The sequence below is a fragment of the Phascolarctos cinereus genome, unplaced genomic scaffold, assembly GCF_003287225.1.
Source record: "Phascolarctos cinereus isolate Bilbo 61053 unplaced genomic scaffold, phaCin_HiC Scaffold_7;HRSCAF=346, whole genome shotgun sequence".
NCBI lineage: Eukaryota > Metazoa > Chordata > Mammalia > Diprotodontia > Phascolarctidae > Phascolarctos > Phascolarctos cinereus.
Genome location: NW_027556180.1, coordinates 183834012 through 183854337, shown reverse-complemented (window position 1 = coordinate 183854337; position 20326 = coordinate 183834012). Strand labels below are relative to the sequence as shown.

The window sequence follows — 20326 nt, the reverse complement described above, 5'->3', positions numbered from 1 at the left end:
AAATGATTCTTTTTCTTTTCAGTCATTACAACACTTCAACACTGAATAAGTTAAAATGTTTGCACTATCAAAGTACATTTATTGATATATTCATGTCTATATATTCATATATTTGTGACACATTCATTGTTCAAAGAAATAATGAACCATAACAAATTCTTTCAAATGGCAGCTTTCAGTACATTTATGATGCTCTTTTGCATAAGCCCTCTGTGGAAAATGGAATGTCTAAGGACACAATCCCATACTTTATCATCAAAGGCTTGTTGATAAAATTAATCCAGAGCAGCAATATTTTTATCTTTAAACTCTTAAAAGTAAATCTATGATTTGAAAGGACTTGTGAAATTTTTAAACTGCTACTTTACAAACTTTAAAAATGAATACAACTATTTTTACAAATAATATGAACTGTTCACTGTTTCAGTAACATGATACAGAAATGGAATAGGGCAAACATTTTGTCTAGTTTGGAATGCAAAATCTGCACATGCACAAAAGCACAAATTAAGAGTAATTCAGCAGCAGCTTAGCTCAAGTTAAAAATTTAGGTTGGCTTTACTAATATGGGCAATATAGTATCTTAAGTTATGAAACATCAGTTACTTTTTGAATATCAAAAAACAAAGTCAATGTAGGTAGAGAGCTTTGATGTCATCATTTTTTTTAATAATAGGAACATCACTTCCATGACAATAGAGATAGTTATTCTCACATTACAGACAAAAATGGCAGCAGCCATAATTAGTCCCTGAACAGAATGACAGAGAATGATTTGAGAACATCTATAGTCACCACCCTGTTTGCTTAGGTTTTTGTTACCATTAACAACAATGCTGATCTTTGGCATTAGAAAAAGAAGTTCTGAGGATGAGGAGGGGGAAAAATGCATTTATCAGAATAGTTTGGGTAGAAAGGGGAACATTCCTAGGGGTCGGGTCACAGGATGGTGAATAAAATCTTGCCTGACCTCTTTTCTACTCTCCAAGTAATTTTTTTTGGGGGGCTAGGCACTGGGGTGAAGTGACTTGCCCAGGATCACACAGCTGGTAAATGTTATGTGTCTGAGGCTGGACTTGAACTCAAGTCCTCCTAAATTCAGGACCGTTGCTCTATCCACTGCACCATCTAGCTGACCCTCCAAGCAATTTTTACTTGAGAAAATAAAACATTAAAATAATTTTAGCACATATCGTATTTGATTGATAGTGATACAATAATTATTTTCAATAGATAATTTCTATTACCTGTCTAGTAGACATTTCATTGAACTAAAAGAATGCTGCAGCTACAAACTTTAATGTAGATCCAACAGCTAGTTTCCATCTTGATAGTACTTTTACCTACATACTAATAAATATGAACTTTCTGTTCTACTGTACATGCTGACATGTTACAGAGATTCATGACAATACTGACATAATTATAACAAAATATGAGTTATGAATGCAATCTTCTCTTCTAAGTAAAATTTTCCACTAAGAGACTTTCCCTTTAAAAAATGGATATACTTAATTTTGCTACTGCTGACGTTTGTATGCCAGCTATAAGGACAAACCCCTTAGACTTATCATCTTGCACACAGTAATAGCCCTTATTTATATAGCACTTTCCTTAGTGAAATAGTCCTTTGGTTAGGTAGTACAAGTATTACCATCTCCATTTTAGAAATGAGTGAAATCAAGGTCCTAAGAATTGAATTGACTTGCCTATGGCCCATCAGTGTTTGTGGCAGGAGTCAAACCTAGGCTTCCTGATCCCAGGTTCAAGATAATGTTCACTAACCCATAGTGCATCTGTTATGGAAATATGTGTAGACCAAGAGCCTTGGGTGCTTCCTCTAGTTTGCATGTAGTGTTGGAACCTAGAAACACCTATAATTGAACTTGGGGGCTGGGAGAGTGGATTGTGAAGCACTCTGATCCATAAACACCACTTAGAAGAGATCACTTATCACTTGACATGCTATAATGGTCCAAAAGAAGTCCTAACTTCGCACCCAGAACTCCTCACCCAGAGGAGTTCAAGCCATTTACCTTTCCCCAAATCTTTTGTCTTGAGGCCCTATTTAAGCCACAAGGCCAGCAAAGACGGTGGGTTCCTCAGTTCTAATCGGTATCTCAATCTGTATGGAGCAAAGAAGTGGTTTTGAGCATCACGTTCTTGGGACTCAGAACACTCTAAGGTTGGAAGTGGGAGGAAATGTGGAATGTATTTCATAGTCACAGCCACTGTGGGACTGCTGGTTTTCATAAATATTTAAATAAGGTCAGGAAGAGTCAGGCCTGACACAGGAGGGCAGAAACGGGCCCCAGCAGAGGTAGTGCCATGGCCCTCAGTCCCAGCATACAGCAGAAGAGCTCAGATATTAGTAGTTGTCCTCCACTGGAATACGGCCTGGGGCAGGGGGCAGGGGAGGAGAAGGGTGGGGAAGTAGTTGACTAAGGCAGAGTAGGCAGCAGAAGATATGCATCAGTCAACAAGGGCAACAGAAGGCAGGAGGCAACAGGTCAACAGGTTGAGATGTGGGCCTCAGGGATAGCAGGCAGAGATTCAAGTCCTACTGGTAGAGGACAACAGTCGTCAGTAGGCAGAGATGTGAGTCCCAGAGGTAACATCATAGCAGGATAGTTCCCAGAGACATTGGCAACCCAGTGGCAGAAATGGCATCTGCAGGGGCAATAAGTATGTCCATCATCGCTTTATAGCATAAATCACACATCACAGGCCGTACAACACTGGGCGATCATGTTTAACTCCTCCTCAGGGAAGGCTTGGAGGAGTAAGGGGTAGTGTTGGGAAGGGGCTTGCTTTCTAGAAACAAGGAGAATGTTCAAGTGTCTAACCAGCCCCTACAGAAGGAAATAGTCCCTCAACGACCTTTGGTGGGACAAAAGTTTTGCATCCCAATCCCCACCACCACCACCACCATCGGGCTCTTAGAAAGGGGGAGGTCCTGAGGTCCAAGCACACAGCCTTGCTTCATCTCATTGGTGACTGGGAAAGCCTGAGAACATCATCCATTATGTGGAACCTAGGCAAGCATGCCATCATGAAACTGATATACAATTATCAATGAACTTTTCTGAGCAACCAAATTTTGACATAATTTTCTACAAACATCAAAACTGACTGTATCAAAGACCTTGGTCAGATCAACAAATGTTGTGTGTAGACTTCTGTTCTGCTCCTGGCACTTGTCCTGTGTTGTCAGACAGAAAATACCATATTGACTGTTCCTCAGCCCACTCTGAAGCCACACTGGCTAGGTAGATGACCATCTTCTAGGTGAAGGACCAGCCTATTAGGGAAGACTGGCAAAAATCTTGCCAGCAATGGCTAAGACAGAGATTACACACTGTGATTTCACGGGACAATCTATTTCTTTTACCTTTATAGAGATGGACAATGGAGGCATCCTTCAAGTACGGGGGGATAATCTCTTCTCACCATATAACCCAGAAAACTTCTGTTAGCTTTTGTATGAGCAGTGTATGAGTCTGCCTTATCTCAGCTAGAACAGTATCAGTACCAGTGCTTTGCCACACAAAAGAAGCCTAATGGCATTCCAAACCTCTTTTTCCATTGGAAATCTGGCAAGAGAGGAATTGATTTCAACCTGAGGTATAAGGTCAATGGCTTTTGCATTGATTAATGACAGTCTGTGGAGAACATGATGAAAGTATTCAACCCATCTCTCCAGGATCATGTCCTTATCACTAATTAATGCAACTATCAGCACTGTGTAGCTGAGATGCACCATAGATCTTTGGCCCATAAATAGACTTCAGAGCATCATAAAAACACTTTGGATTGTTACTATCAGCATAAAACTGAATTTCATCTGCCTTCTTACTGAGCCAAGAATCCTGCATCTCTCCAAGTTTCACTTTCACTTTACTTTTAATGGAGTTAAATGTTGCCTTTGAAGATCACCCGGCAAGATAAGGTACTGGACACTGTAGTTCTTTTTTTTGAGCTGAAGGGGCAGCCATCCAAATTGTGCTGCAAAGAGCACAACTCCCATATGCTGGCCATATTGTTCAAATACCAAATGTACATTTGCCTAAAAGATCATTTTATGGAGAACTCACACAAGGTAAGTGTTCAAATGGAGGTCAGAAGACACAATACAAGGACACTCTGGAAGTCTCTCCGAAGAACTATGGAATCAACTGCATGACACGGGAGACACTAGCAACAGACTGCCAGGTAATGGCAGGTCTGCATCAAAGAAGGATCTGCGCTCTATAAGTAAAGCAGAATTGTAGTAGCTCAAAAGAAATATGAGATGCTCAAATGTAGAGACATCTTCACTCCAAATGTTCATAGGGACTATTTGTGCCTAATCTGCGGCAGAGCCTTCTGAGCTCATAGCCAGTTGGACACATTGTATCTTGACTCCCACGTAGTTATATCATTTTGGTCATCTTTGAGAATGAAGGACCACAGCCATCATGGTATTTTTTCTATAAATGGCATTGAGACCACCTTTGAGGCTTCATTGATTCAGGAAACTAAAGGCTCAGGCTGTTGGCAAGATTTTCTGGTCACACAAAATCAAAGCAGCCAAGAGGAGCTCCAAGTGTTCCCTCCGATTCTTGGCTAGTGAATCACATTGGGCAATTCAGGCAAGGAATCCTTGCTCAGCTAAATCGACTTAAGGTGTCCCCAAGGCCTAGCCTTGCTGAGTATAATTTTCTTTCTCTAGCTAAGTAAGTCTCCTTTTGTTAACTGTTAAATGATTTATCAGGTTCTTATTTTGTTCCTATATTGAAACTAAACCACCAGGCAACTGGCCTGAGTCTGATCTAGTTCAGGGGGTGGTGGTATGGGATGAGTCTTGGTATGAGCTTGGACCTTAAGACCAGTTGCATGCAAGAGGCTCATGGCCGCGTTTCTACCCTTACTACAAGTTACCACTACCTGTTACTACAGATTGGTGACCATATTGGAGGTATGTGATTTTTAGATTCCTGGTGTTATTCCTATTCACTGGTGAAGGTGTTTTATGCTAGGAAACCTACTGTGAATTGATATTACCCTTACTGATAAATTTTACTTTTAAAAAGAGGATTTTTAAATTGTTGCGTTTTAAAAAACCTTTCGTTTATTTGTATTAGGCTCCTTACACAGTTTTACTTATGCTAGGCTTTTTCTAGAGGTCAGTTAAAAGTTAGTAAAAGTCTTAACACTTTTTTTAAAGAAATGTTTACCCCCGTAGGCATTTTTGGGGTCTTGGCCCCTGGGACACATGCATGTTGTTGGAACAGCATTTATTTTACATAGGTTTCCCTTTATAGAGGCAAGGAGGCCATTTTTAGAGACATAAAACAAACAAACAAACCCCAAACCCAAACCAAAAACAAAGAAAGAAATAGAAACAGCCTATGGAGACTTGGTGTTCCTGAATTTTGGCAAAGTTTCTACTTTCCTTCAGGGAGTCTTTCTGATTTAGCATTGCTATCTTGATGATATAGAGTTAGAGGGGAAAAGTGTATATTGTTGGTGAATTGTATCATTTTAATTCCATGGTAAGTAAATTTATTTTTTGTTGCATTTTATGGTACATGAGTGTTTTGCTCAAATCCAAAGCCTGAATCGTTGGGCTGGCCTGAGATAGACCTGGCCCAAAACGAGCAAGGACTTCATATTGTAAGGCCATTCCTATTTGACCCTTTGATGCTCTAATGCAATACTTTGTGCAAAGCATTCAAAACTTAGTGAAAAAATAATGTAAGATGTCATTCCCAAATATAATCTCGCCCAAATATGTTCTTTGTAGAACCATATTCACATGCCTTGTTTTTCAAACATGTTCTTTATTCCTTCTGCTACATGATTGTTACACTGACTATGAAACCTACATATGCTCCCCTTGCTCTACATTCTGGGTTTTCTTCAGAGTGCAAGCCTGTTACACATCAAGGCATCTTGCATGCTACCTGTGAGACAGAGGGCCTTGGACCAGATGACTCTTAAACCTGCAAGCGTAATAAATGCACTTCTTGTCCGATCCTAGTAATACAGGCATTGGTTATTCTGAAACTCCTCTGATTCTTTTCAGCTTGTCAAGTGTGGTGTGAAAAACCGACATGCTATTGTGAGGAAAGTAAGCAACTAATACCCCTACCATGGATGGGGGAGTTCTGTTTAAGAAGAAGTAGTAGGGCTTCTGGGGAGCTCAGTGGTTGCAGGATATTATCCTCTGAACCCCCTGTGATCTTAGTCACTGGTTAAGGTAAGAAATCAAAACCAACCAGAAAGACACAGAACACTCACTCTTATGGCTGTTTCTGCCCAACTCAGATGAAATTATTAAAGTGAGAAGAACAGAAACAAAGTGTACGACTGAGGCCTGTACCAATAATTTGGATGTTTGTTAGAAGGAAGGAAGTTACAGTGAAAAGGAACTAGACAATATCCACCAGAGACATGCAAAACAAAATGGAGAATTCATAGATGAATTAAGCCCCTCCAGCGAGTACTTTGTGTCTTTTGGGTTGGTTTTGATTTCTTGCCTTACTCAGTGGGTGAGATCACAAGAGGTCCAGAGGACAGTATCCTGAAACCATTAAGTTGTGAGGGGAAGGATCAAAGGCCAGAGATGTTCTTAATGTCCCTACTAGACAGAGAATCAGAGCCAGTTTGACCTCTGCCTTTACTGTGGAGGCCATGGGGCCCCTTTACCATGACCTGACTCTGTACAAAGAATTGATTCCTGACTAGAAGGATTATGGATGGGACCTAGACCTGAGGGTCTCTTACCCTCCAAGTGCTGGCCCTATGCACCAGAAACTATAGTGGCTTAATGGGGAGACCCAGCACTATTTAGGCCTCTAGAAACTGGGATTCAAATTATAGTAATCCCTGGAAGGGTGGCCCTTCATTGGAAAAGAAAATACCTTTATACAGGTTCTGCTACAGTACCCCTATGTAGAGAGCACAGGACCCAGCCCATGAGATGGTAGGGACTCTGTTCTGATTACATGAATAGTCATAACAATTCCTACTGACAAATGTAATACTTAATTGACCTGTTATCCTATCTGATAGGGCCATACTGCCACTAGGAGTAGACATAAGGTGAGAACATACCTTCCCACAATCTGCATTATTTAACCTCTTTCTGGTTGTTACAGGCAGTACCAATAACAGGAAGGGATGGGTACATTATAGTCTTGAGCAAAATTGCAAGAAGCAGGGATTTTGAAACCCATGATCTCATGAAATAATATATCGTGTAGCCGGTGGAAAAGGCCAATGGTAAATGGTACTTGGAGACTGACAATAGATTAAAGAGAACTTAACAAGGCAGCACTCCCTATAGCTCCAACTGACTGACACGGTCACTTTAACAAAAAGATAGTGACCACCTAGAGGGACTGGTATGCAGTCATTGACTTAGCCAATGTCTTCTTCTCCATGCCCCATCCATATGAAGGACCAAGAGCAGTTTGCCTTCACCTGGCAGAGCTTCCAACGTACCTTGATTGTCTTGTCTGAAGAATACCTTATGACATGCCATAAATTAGTGGGCTGGACTTTAGCCAAGGTTATATACCTCCTTCCCCTGGGTGTTGATCCTACATTATATAAGTGACAAAATGATTGTTAGCCCAAGAGGCTTTAGATCATGTACAAGGCAGAGGAGTTGGCTAATGGTAAACATAATCTGATGCTAAGTCTAGTGCTATTGGTATATCAACACTTCATGATAAGGCTATCACTAGCTAGCCAAAATGCTGTCCTCCCTGCTACCCATTACACTTCTGATATCAATTGTTAATTGGAAACCTTGATATCAGAGCTTTCAGAGGGTGCAGACTTCCTGGTTCATAGGCAGCACCATCCACTTAAGAATGGAAGCATAAAATCATCACTAGTGGCAATATGTAGTGCCATTACTGGTAAGATCCTCACCTTACACAGAAAAAATACAATCCACACAATACGTGAGGCTACAATTACGCTCCTAGAATTAGAACTCTCAGACTCATATTTACTGATTCCTGTACTTGTCACCAAAGACCTTTCTGGATGATCGGGTCGATGGAAGCAAAATGAAACAAATGAAATCTGATGTGGGGTACCAACATCTGGACAAAAATAATATCCCTTGTGCTACACCACCAAATATTCATAACGCTTGTCTCAGTGCACCAGAAAGACCCGTGGGATTTCAGAAGAGACAAGGTATATAATATCAAGCTATCTCTTATACTGCTACATAGGTTCGCACTCTAACTGGATATCAAAAGACAATGACCAATTGGTCAGCATATACCTAACCTCAGAAGAGACTAATGATGCTGTTCATCAGTGTCCCATATGCCAGAAACATGAAGGGCCCCAGCCCAGACTCCAGGGCAGATTCCAAGGGAGGTGAAACCAGCATGTTTCTGGCAACCAGTTTATGTTGTCCTGTTACTGACTGCCATGGATACCAATACTGAATATAAGAAAGCTGTTCCAGTTTTGCATCCCAATACAAAATTGAACATCTCAGCACTAGAGCAACATCTATGCTGGAAGTTTGAGTAACCTGATCATATCTCTCCTGGTAATAGAACACTATTTCTATAAAATTAATCCAAGAATGGGCAAGATCAAGGTAACATATGGTATCTACATGTACCTATTACCCACAAGGTCCTAACTTCACTGGAAGATGAAGATAACTTAAGTTAGCCTTTCACTTCCTTGGCATGGATGAGCTGACCCCCTTCCCTAAATTGTTTTCACCTGAACTCTGCTTTTCTAAGAAAAGAACAATATTTGCTGGACCAACTAATGGGGCACAACTTACCAAGGAGTAGAGATAGAGATCATAATGCAAACAAAGATGCAAAATCTAACAATTATTGATCCTTTCATTTTTCCCCTGAAGCCCTGTTCAAGGGGTGGATGACTTGTATACTCATACTTATTCACCCTCTCAAGTAGTCAATATGAGGCTGACATGACCCTCAATGCCCACATGCCCCCTGATAACCAACTCGTCTTTATCACTAGCTGGAGACAGAAACAAGTTATTGTGTTTTCTTATGTCATTATGTACTAGAAAATGAGAAAGCTACGCCAGGAAAGGTATTGGATTGCACATAACTGATACCCACTAAACCAACCTTTCATATCTCAAGGGGTTATTTGGAATAGAAGTTTTGATACCAAAAGTAGACCAGGGGCTGAAAAGTAGGTCCCAATAGACATCATAGCTGCAGGCAGTGGGGACGCTGTCTAGATATTGGAAAATGGACATGCAGTTGTTAAAGAACATATCTGAACCAGACTAAATGGGGGGAACACACATAAAACGGGAAGAATAACTGACTTACTTTGTTATATGATTATCATGAATATCATGTAATGTTTATCACATGATAAACCAGCCTTCTGGACTCTGACCCTGCTATTAACAGCAATAATCATTGCAACTGCTATGTGGCCAATTCAGTATCATGACTTGCTGGTGCCTTGCAACTCTTCTAGCCCTATTTTCCAGACTAATACAAATCAGACTACATTTGGATAACGGTCTTCATAAGTTTATGGAAACTACTAAATCAGAGAACTAGACTTGTTGCTGGGTGCGACACCCAGGGCAGGGAACTCCTGAAAGGAAAGTCTACGTATCCCTGCAAACACCGTGAAAGTGAAGGGCTTGCTTGAAGGAACAACTTTGATTCATGGGGTCCTATATATTCCCTAACTAGATTATGATCGCCACCCCATATTGCTCCCAGAAAACTGTTATAACTATTGACTGAAAGATCTCATCAGATCTAGGAATCATTATCATGTGGGTGTATAGTTTTATCTAATTCACGTCTTGAATGAGCATTATGGACACCGGGAATTTGAGAAATCTTGAGTCTTGCACCATGTCAGATTAGAACTTAACCTGTGTACAATGTGGTAATAGAAGCGCCCTCCAGGTCAGCATTGTGGGAACAGGGCTTTCCCTGCCCCAATATCCTATCGGGATAAAAGTGTGTCACACTTTTTTGGTGCATACTGTTCTTGACCTTGAGTCTATAAGATTACAAAGAGTAAAAAGGAGACTCTCCTAAAGCACGCCTAATACTTGGTAAACAGGCCCGCTAGAGTTCTTCCCAGAGGCTTAGGTGTTTCACTTTCTATGTAACCTGTAAGACACTCTTGAAATCATTGCTAATGTGACAGCAGAGGCCATTGACCAGTAAATTGCAACTCATTAGCCTCCAAAGTCCTTGTCAACTGGCTAATGCTTAACTATCTCTTGGCTAACCAAGGCAAAGTGTGTGCCCTCATCAATACCTTGGGCTATCATTGGATTAACACTAATGGATAGGTAGAGCAATTAATAGACTAAATTAGAGAAGAGGTCACCTAGCTCTCTAAGGTGCATCAGAATGAAACTTTTTTGACGTTTTCTACTAGATAGACCTTGGCTCTAGCTAACCTTATTAGTAATAACATTAGATTGATAAAGACTATTGATCTGGAAGGAAATCTACAGAATCATCTCAATCAAATAATTTGAAGTACTCTCAGGTGTTAAGGGGATGGATTGTATAGGCTGAGCTATCACGCCTGAGCAAGACTGACTCAACATTGTGAGGCCACCTATATTTGCCTCCTGAGTGCCCTGAAGCAACATATTATGCAAGTTAAGCAAAGCTTAGTGCAAAACATAACATGGTATTTTTTCTCAAACATATTCTTGTCCAAACATGTTCTTAATAAAACCATATTCCCATACCTGGCTCCTCGAACACCTTTGTTACTTCTGCTACCTGGCGAACTTGCTGAGAAACCCACATATTCTCCCCAATAAATAAAATCCAGTATAAACTCCCTACACCCAGCACTCTCATTCAGAATACAAGTCTGCTATATGACCAGCTGCCTCATAGGCTATCAATGAGATGCTGAAGACACCAGAAGCCACATGACCCCTAATAAATAGTTGGCCACTACAAGCCTAACAGTGTTCATTTTTCTAAAATCCTTCTGGCTTTTTGATGCTTGTGAGGAGGTCAAACCAGAAAGATGCCTCAAATTCCTCACTGATCCCTATAGCATGATCTCTACTTTTCTCCCTAAAAGATCTCATCAATATGTTTTAATTCCTCCTGGCACTTGAAATCTGTGAATATCCTAGTTGCTATTGTTAGGATCATTTCATAGGGGTATACATTAGGCCTTTAACAGAAACTTATTGATTGGCTGAATAGATGTAATTTTTGCAAGCTGACCTGGGAATGTTCCTCTAATTCCCTCCCTCTCATGATTCCCTAAGCCTCTGTTTTGGCTCCATCTTTCTTCTTACAGAAAAGGAAGAAGTGGTCAGCATCCTTTACTGAAAATAACTCCTGTACCTGTATGTTGAATTATCTTCTCTTCCATCTCTTCTGTGATTTTGTTCTCCCTGAAGATAGTGTAATTTTTCTCTCCTTTACTGCCAAAACATCTAAAACTAGTAACATGTTTAGTGCCTTCATATCCTCACAATGTTAAATCCTTGTGATATAGTTTCAGTACCCAGCATTCAATGAAATAGCTTCTTTTAAGTCCACTAATGATCTCAACCCTAATTTAAAATACTTTTGGTTGTTACTGTTGATCATTTTCTTTGACCTCTCTATGAGATTTTATACTGAGGATCACTATGTTTTTTTTTTAATACACTCTATTCCTCTGGCTTCTTTCATTTCCTTCCCAGACTTGTTCTTGACTTTCTCTGAACTTCAAAATCATGCCCTTCTATATCCTGGAACTTCCCCCCAAGTTTGGAGGTTTTTTTTTTCACTGTGGAAGAGCTTACTATCTATGTTACCTGCTCACCTTGTTGTATCACTCCATGAGGCTTGCTCCTCTTTTCCTGTTAGTTATTTCCTCCTAGAGTCTCCAGTCTGTGGAGGGGCCCACACCAACTACCCTCCCTTCCTATAATAATATGTTTGAGGTTTTCTTCCAACCACTCTGCATCTTCTCTCTCTTTTGCTAATTTCTAGTCATCTTGTCACCAGTTAAATGTGGATATACCCCAAGATTCTGTCCTTCCTTGGATCTTTTCTTTATCTGCACATTCTTCCTAGGTTATCTCATCATCTATTCCGAAGGTTTCAATTATCACCTCTATATGAATGACCTAAATTTATATATCTTGTCTTATCATGTTCTCAGAGCTGCAGTACAAAATTTTAGACCTGGAGGCCTTGCCAGCAGCTCAAACTTGGGTTCCTCTCTTCTCCTGGCATACTTAAGAACAAAACACAATCTTATATATTATTAACTTTCTTTCTCTTCCTGAAAAAAAATCCAGGTCTTTTGAAATTTTTGAGGGTTTTTGAAACCCATAAAACATTTAAAAAATGGAATGAATTTGAATAAGCATCTGTATTTAAAGAGTAAAGGAGGACTGCTAATATAAAATCAGTAGTACTTCAGTTATTTCTTGACATTGAATTTTAATTTAAAAAATAGCCATTTTGTGAGGCTGAGCACAAGAACTTAAACTAAAACACAGAAGTGAACAAAAAATAAATTGAACCATTTGGGAATTACTAGAAACAGGACTTGTAATAACCCTGAAATCTAATTCACAGCAGTCTTGCCATAAGGATGTCTTTGGGATCCATGCCAGCGGACTGTGACAGCATCTTACGACAATGTCCTCTTGATCCCTTGGTCATTGAAATCCTTTGAATAGTATCAAAAAACAAACCCAACATATATTGAAAAGTGTTAAAGTCAGAATCTAGTGTTTTCATTAAAAAAAAAGATAATCTTGTACAGTTTGGAGTAAATGAGGGTAGTGTGGGATTTACAAACCATGATGCATGTTACTGAGTTACAATGTGATTGTCACAGCAGTTGAAAGGATAAATGCCTGGGTACAGTCATGGTATTAACTGTAGTTGATGTAGTTATGGTACTAACCATATTAAACAACTTAACGTCTTCACTGTGATTAGCAATATAGGTTACAAGCTGCTGACAAACACGCATTTCTCTGTAGGTAATGGAACCAACCTGAGAGACTGCCACTCCTTTCTGAGCTGTTGTGGGAGCTGGTAGTGCTGAAATCCTGTGACTGGTTGTGTGGCATTCTATTAGACAATCCCTCAGCCATTCGGTAGTCAGGGATGTAAAGTAAGGCTAAGGGTTAAAGGGCAAAGGTCATAGTGGCACCATGTGATTAGTTCATAGCACAAGCCCATGCAGATCATGCAGTTAGCAAATTAGAAGCAGATGTTGTGGGACAGTGGAGAAATGGTGTTTTTTTTTAAACCTATCCTGTCCTAATGAAAATACAGATGGGTGGCTGATTACATGAAAAAGAACTAAAAACATGGAAAGGCTGGGTTTCAGTGATATGTGTGGTTGTGGTGGTGGTGGTGGTGGTGGTGGTGGTTGGGCAAAGTACTGTACACATGCCAGTTTAATTTTTTTTTTTTAAAGTAGTAAACCTGATAATGAATCACTGAGTCAAAGCACAAATGACTGGTTTCTAACTCATGCACAAATGGTATTAGCTCCTGGGGAGTTAATAAGAACCTGACTCACCATTGTTACCTTTGTTTTGATCCGGAAGAGAATAACCAAATCCAATCAAGTCTGTTTTCTGCTGAATTGAACTTTTCCACTGAGGATCAGGCAGATCAACAGCCAATTCATGAATGCTGTTGGAGTGTAGGATCTGTGTGGTGGCATATGGTGTAGCTTGTGTTATTTGGCTTGAACTATTATAAGTCGTTTTGGTGGTGAAGTCAATGCTGCTATAAATGGCTCCATCAGAAAGCATAGTAGCTGTTTTATCTCCTTGACCTGGCACTGGTGGCAGCACATCTGTGGTGAACATGGGGGAATGAAACAAATCAATGATGCACAAGGAGTCTAAAACTATGAGGATTTAAGATGAAAAATAAATGTGCCATTCTGCACGTTTGCATTTCAGCTGAGATGGGCTCTATGAGCCAATGAAGGGAAGATGATGTACAACCATTGCCAAGCTATCAGCATCTGTGACAGGGCTACCCCTTGTCCTTCACATCTCGCTGCCTAAAAGCATCTCCCCTCTCCCACCCATACCCTTCTTTCACTCCCTGCTAGTACTTTCAACCATGAAAATGAACTTTGGAATATTTCACAATTGAAGAATGTTTTCAATTGTTCGTTCTGTGTCAGAACCAATGGAACTGTCGGGACTTTGTGGAAATGACGAAAGGAGTGAATCTACAAATCACAGAATAAAACATTTCCTTTTACTTCCTCTCCAAAGACATGGAAGAATGGCAAAAAGATGTCCAATCTTTCAGAATTAATTCTTTTCATATACATTTCTATTTTTAGGTTTTGCTTTCCAGTTATCTAATTCTAATCCAAAGCTGGGAAGCTAGAGGTAGTACTATGGTTGATAAACAATTTTTTTTAACATAGGAAAATTTTCATGAATAAGTTATTTTATGTTGTAGCAGGATTTAACTACAGAAAGCAGTATCCCTGACCATGCAGTTAATTTATACTATTGACTCTTGCAGCTAGAGAATTACAGTTTCAAGTTGTAATACTGTTAGAGCAAAGTCAAACCACAGAAACACAACACTGAGTATCAATCACTGCATTTGATCATTTTCTGTATCCTGAATCATTTTTACAGTGCATTTTGTAATTCAGATAAGCCACCTCTCTCCAGTAACTCTTCTTGTTCTTCAAAGGAAAGGCATTTAAAGACATAAACACATGGCATGCTATATCTGGAATTCTACAATATTGGGATCAGAGAGTAATTATGACCAACTTTCAATAATTTGTGGTCAACAAGTTTTATAGGACTTTCTTCCCAAACAATATGGTTTCAGATTTCAAAATGACTCAAAATTGTTAACATTTTAGTTGATCATGTTAATAAAATATATAAAAAGAAAGTAAATTCCCTGGCCCTAGATAAACACAGCTGCTTAGTAGTGACTAGACCCTAGAAAGAGTTAAAGCAGCTTTGAAAAATACTTGGATCCAAGAAGCAATCACTAAGCACTTGGATACTGTTACCATAAAAATCATTTCAATATAACTTGAAGAATTCTTCCTTGGTTAAAATCTATCACACACACACCCTTTTTCTTGGGAGGGGGTGGGTGGGAAGAGGAAAAGAATTTCCTATCTCACCCAGGCTGGAAGAATAGCAGCTACTCATGGACCCATTCCCAACAACTATTAGCAATGAAACTTTAATCTGTTCCTTTTTTTTTCTGACCTGGGTCAGTTTGCCATTAGTTAAGTAGGCTGGTGGCCCCTTGGTTCTGGGGCCTTACCAAATTGGTTCCAGACTTAGTGAAGGTATGAGATTAGCATCAGCCTACTATAACTCACAACTCCCAAACTCAAGCATTCCACCAGCCTCTATCTCCTCAGTACCAGGAATTAGAGGTCTGTGCCACCAGATACCCCAGCCATGGCAGTTCCCCTGTTCTACAATGATATCTGCTGAGCTGATGGGACCAAGAAGTCATTTTAAAAATTTTTGGAAATCTGATACTGTGATTTTATATTAAATCAGGGTTCTATACTTAGATTAAGAAGGCACTACCATTGAATTATACTATAATAAATAAATGAATAAATAATATTCTTGGTAATGTGGCAGGAGGCAGCAAGATATAATGGCTAGAAAACTAGTCTCAGACTCATGAAAAAATGGGTCCGAATCTCATCTCTGACAGAGGTTGTGCGACCCCAAGCAACTTAGTTAACCTTTGAGTCATCTAGATAAGTCTCTAAAACTGTAAGTTGCTGAGTTCCTTATAACAATGAAAGTATAGGTTTAATTCCTATCCCTATACTTTTTAAGTGAAATAGTTTAAATTCATATCAATATCATATTTAAACCAACAGAATAAGGTTTAAAATAATATGAAATCCAAATAAAGGAAACATGCAAAATGTGTATTAAAATATCATTTTTATAAGCAGTGTAAAATTGCTTTCTTAGCATGGAAACTCTAGAGTGAATATTTGTTATTCTGTATTTTAACAATATATAAATGAGAATATTTGTCAGGGAAGAAATATATCCAAACATACTATAGAAATTGAATTTTAGTACCTTGAAACACAATTTATATTGCAACTACAGCATCAAGCAACAAGCATTTATTAAGAACCTCCTGTATTCTAGGTCCTATGCTAGGTGCTGGGGATTCAAATGACAAACATTAAATAACACAGTTCCTCTTCCCAAGGAAACTCCTTTCTTTCTGAGGAAACAATATGCTCATATATAAAGATATGCATATGTGTACATGCACACATACCACATGCATACGTGGTAAATATGAGAATTATTTGGGGGGAGGCACTATCAGGTGGGAAGATTAGGATCAGTTAGAAATGTACAAGCACACTATATAATCATCTACATAAAACAAACTTTTGGGCTGGTTTACACTTCTCTGGTCCAAATTGTTATTTTCATCTCATTCTATTTATTGCACTGGCATTCTAGTTCAATGAACAAACAAAATTCATTATGTACATGCCTTCAAGAGAACACGATTTATTCAGTCATGCACAGAAGTTCTATCACTGCTCCCTCCAGTGAATAATCTGTGGAGACTGATTATCCTTAGCTTCTGGGCTAACAATGAGTACTAGTTATATAACTGGGAACCCCTTTCCTCTCTGCCTAATGGGCTTGACTCTTCCAGTTCAAAATAAAGCACTAAACAAGTAATGTGCATTTCTTACTCAAATTGTTAGCAATTTTGTTCAAGTCAAAAGACAGGAGAGGAATTAGTAAAGCTCTTTTCTTCAAACTCTGGGCAATTTCTGTGCTCTAGTGGTAGTAATGGGTTAAATAGATTGTCAGTTAATCTTGTTTTCTCATTGACAAATTGAAACATATTAGTTCACAGATTCATATTTATGAGGAGGAAGTAGAAGTAAGACTACGGGTGTCAGTTGGCTTCTTGTAAGTGTCAGTTGGTACAAATCACTGAGAATTAGAGAATTCCGAGTTGCTCTTTTGGCAGATAGGAAATTGGATGGGGTCTGGAGATAGTTGAGAAAGCTAGGACTCATGACTTTGATGACTTATTTGTACTTGTGTTGGGCAATGCCTAATACAGTGTCTTGAAAACAGTTTTTAACTCAATAAATACTTATTGAATTGAACTGATCTTTTAATCAATCAGTAATGGCCAATCAGGCCACAAGTTTTTTAAAAGGTACAGAGTAGATGCAGGAAAACATTTTTGTAGTCATACTTATCACTAATGAAATACTTTGCAATGGAAAAAAGACTGCATAAAAGCGGAAAAATTGTTTCTTAAGATAGCTTCTCAGTGCTTTAATCTTCAGGTATTTATTATCACTGTCATGAAGAAGTGAACTTCAAGTACTATGTAAATGTGAATTATTCTTATTATTTATGAGGATGGTAATGAAATTGTAGTTTAATACAAAAATAGTTAATATAAAAAATGAAAATATTTCAGTTGTTTTCTTTCTTTCTTTCTTTCTTTCTTTCTTTCTTTCTTTCTTTCTTTCTTTCTTTCTTTCTTTCACAAGTCAGTTTAGCCTTGTAAAAGGGTGAAGGAAGTTCCCATATAATGTTGGAAGAACCTAAGGAATAAGAGACATTGTCACTAAGGTACTTGTCTCGTAGGCAGACTAGTGTCCAGGATCAGATAAGATAAAAGAGAAAAGGAACAGCCTTGTACCCAAGTTGAGAAGGCTAAGAGGTCAGTCAGCTAGTCAACTAGCATTTATTAGGTGCCTACCATATGTAAAACACCATGCTAAGTGCAAGGGTTACAAAGAAAGGCAAGAGATAATTCCTGTCCTTAGGGAGATTACAATCTAATGAGCTACAGCCCCACTTCTTTTTCTATGCCCTATGAGCAATAAATGCACATTTTGAAAGTCATTAATAATAATGATAATATGAAAAAGAAGCATTTATAAAGCTCCTGCTATGTGTGCTCTGTTTAGCGTTTTAGAAATATTATCTCATTTGATTCTCACAACTAAACCTGGTAGGTAGGTGCTATTAGCACCCCCATTTTACAGCTTAGGAAACGGAAGCAAACAGGTTTCAAATAACTTGTGTAAGGTCACATAGCTAGTAAGTGTCTGAGGTAGGACTTAAACTCAAGTTTTGACACCAGGCCCAGAACTCTGCACTGTACCACCTAGCTGCCTCATAACCTCTTATGTAATTTCTAATTTTAGAATTTTGATGGAGAAAGTAGTAATGGTATTAACTAAATTGATACACATTCTATATCCAGTATTGTGAGAACATCATCATTAGCTAAGGAACATTTCTTAAAAATAGGAAAAATATGACCAGAAAAATTCTTGGAAAGCCACAATTTAAAAGAAATTCAACTTTGAAAAACATAACTCACCTCCACGACCAAAATTTCCAATGTCATTTGGCCCACTACTGCTATTGTTCACAGGCAAACTGGTAGCTGGCCATGAGTCTGCAAGCCAAGGGTAACTGGGGTCACTGGCATCTAATAACCCTGGTCGGCTGAAATGTGATGGAGGGGAAAAAAAACTCAAGTTCAATAAGAAAAATTGAAATGTAAACATTAATTGAAAAGATGTTTTAAACACCTTTTCCCTCTACTAAGAAATGTTAAACAGAGTTAACATTTCATTTTCTTTCAAATTAAAATTGTGTAGATTTTCAGAAATTAGAGATCTTACATAGTTCATTAGGAGCATATACAATTCAACATTTTTTTTCCAGAAGTGGAAGCATCATATGATCCTGCTAGCATTCAAACAAACTACATTTCCTGCCTTGAAACAGGTGGGAAGTTATGCCTTAGAATAATCCTAAAATAGGATTGCATAATAAGTTCCCTCCTCAAGGGAACAATCATTCAAACTGACTGCTCAGTATCAGCCATTTCCAGGACTTTGGGCTACTATTTTCTCACTTCACATCACAAATATGTGTCTGTTATCTACAGGCTGTTATCCCTTTTAGAAGCTTTCCCAGCTCTTGTAGAGACAAGCAGATTGCAGCAGAATTAATCGAAATTACTTATAGTTACAAAAACAGCAATAAATTTTCAAGTTTTTTAAACTGTAAAATACCAAATGAAATACCAAAATTCCCAACTGCAAAATACCAAAATGAAGATGCTGATATTTTTAAATGGATGAAGGACTTCAAGCTACCTAACCCAAAATTTGAGGATAACCTATGAGGGAGCTTATTCTTGTGACACAGTTAACAATGGAAACCCTGTCTTTGATATAAACATAGGACCCTAATTGTTTTCCAATTTACTAGCATACTTCCAAAGAAATAGCAACATCCACAATTTTACTTTTTTTTTCCCTGATAGACCCCTTCTGGCACAATCCCTAAGAGAAACATGTGTTTCTATGGAAACTGCAATAAGACAATCCAACAGCTTTTTTGCTGCATCCACTAGCTCTCATTAGGCCTAATCTCTTTTTGCTAAAATATTGATTGAATGGGAGATTGGAAGTTATTACCAGAGCCTAATTACAATCTCCATATTGAAAAAGAGAAAATAGATAAGGATATATGTGTTTATCAGGTTTTATCAATTTCAATTGAGTAACCAAAGTTGTGGAATCCAGGCCTATCAATCTATAACCTATTCATCATCCATGAATCATTTATTTTGTGATCGATTATGTGTAATTGTTCGCTCACAGCAATTTAGTGAGAGCCAATAAGGAGTCTTAAACAACAGCAACTTCATTTGCTAATGTCTAATTAATGCAATAAACATCCTGCTAACAAATGAACACATTCCTTGTGATATTTACTACTAATTTCTCCTTGGGCATCTGGGAGATATGAAACATCTGGACTTGATTCCTCTAAAGTGCACAACAGATACAGCATTAAACCTTGTGGTAAGTCATTTAATTCCTTCTAGAATTCTCAGGCTTGTAAGTGATCATTTATTACAATAATAGCCTTTTCTATGGAGTTTCTCTCTTCCTGATTAAAAATAAAATAGAATTAAAACAAAAGGTTTTTAGCATACCTTCCATTGCTCATTAGTCCTGCATCGCCTCTTTGAAAAGTGACTGTTAAAAAAGGAAATTGTTAATAAAAATTACTATCAGTAACAAGTGCATTTTGATCCTTAGCTCTAAAGTTTCTGGAAGCTTTACCAAACTATAGTTAATATAATTAAACATAGAATAACAAATAAGATTCTGACTAAGGTCCTCACTCCAATTAGTAAGTGATTTCAATATGATATATATCATTTTTGAAATATATTTATTAACATAATAATATATTCAATAATATAATATGTCCCTTCAGAGCAAA

General features: G+C 38.3%; 1 protein-coding gene across 1 annotated transcript in view; it reads right to left on the bottom strand.

The window, feature by feature from the left end:
* ROBO2 (roundabout guidance receptor 2) overlaps positions 1 to 20326 on the bottom strand; it is a 709376-nt gene that overhangs the window by 42580 nt on the left and 646470 nt on the right. The window contains exons 19-22 of the mRNA XM_078147421.1: positions 20034 to 20076; positions 18399 to 18526; positions 13555 to 13836; positions 13021 to 13146 (exon numbers count right to left, since the gene is read on the bottom strand). Coding sequence (XP_078003547.1) covers positions 13021 to 13146; positions 13555 to 13836; positions 18399 to 18526; positions 20034 to 20076 — 579 coding nt within the window. The remainder of the gene's footprint in view (positions 1 to 13020; positions 13147 to 13554; positions 13837 to 18398; positions 18527 to 20033; positions 20077 to 20326) is intronic.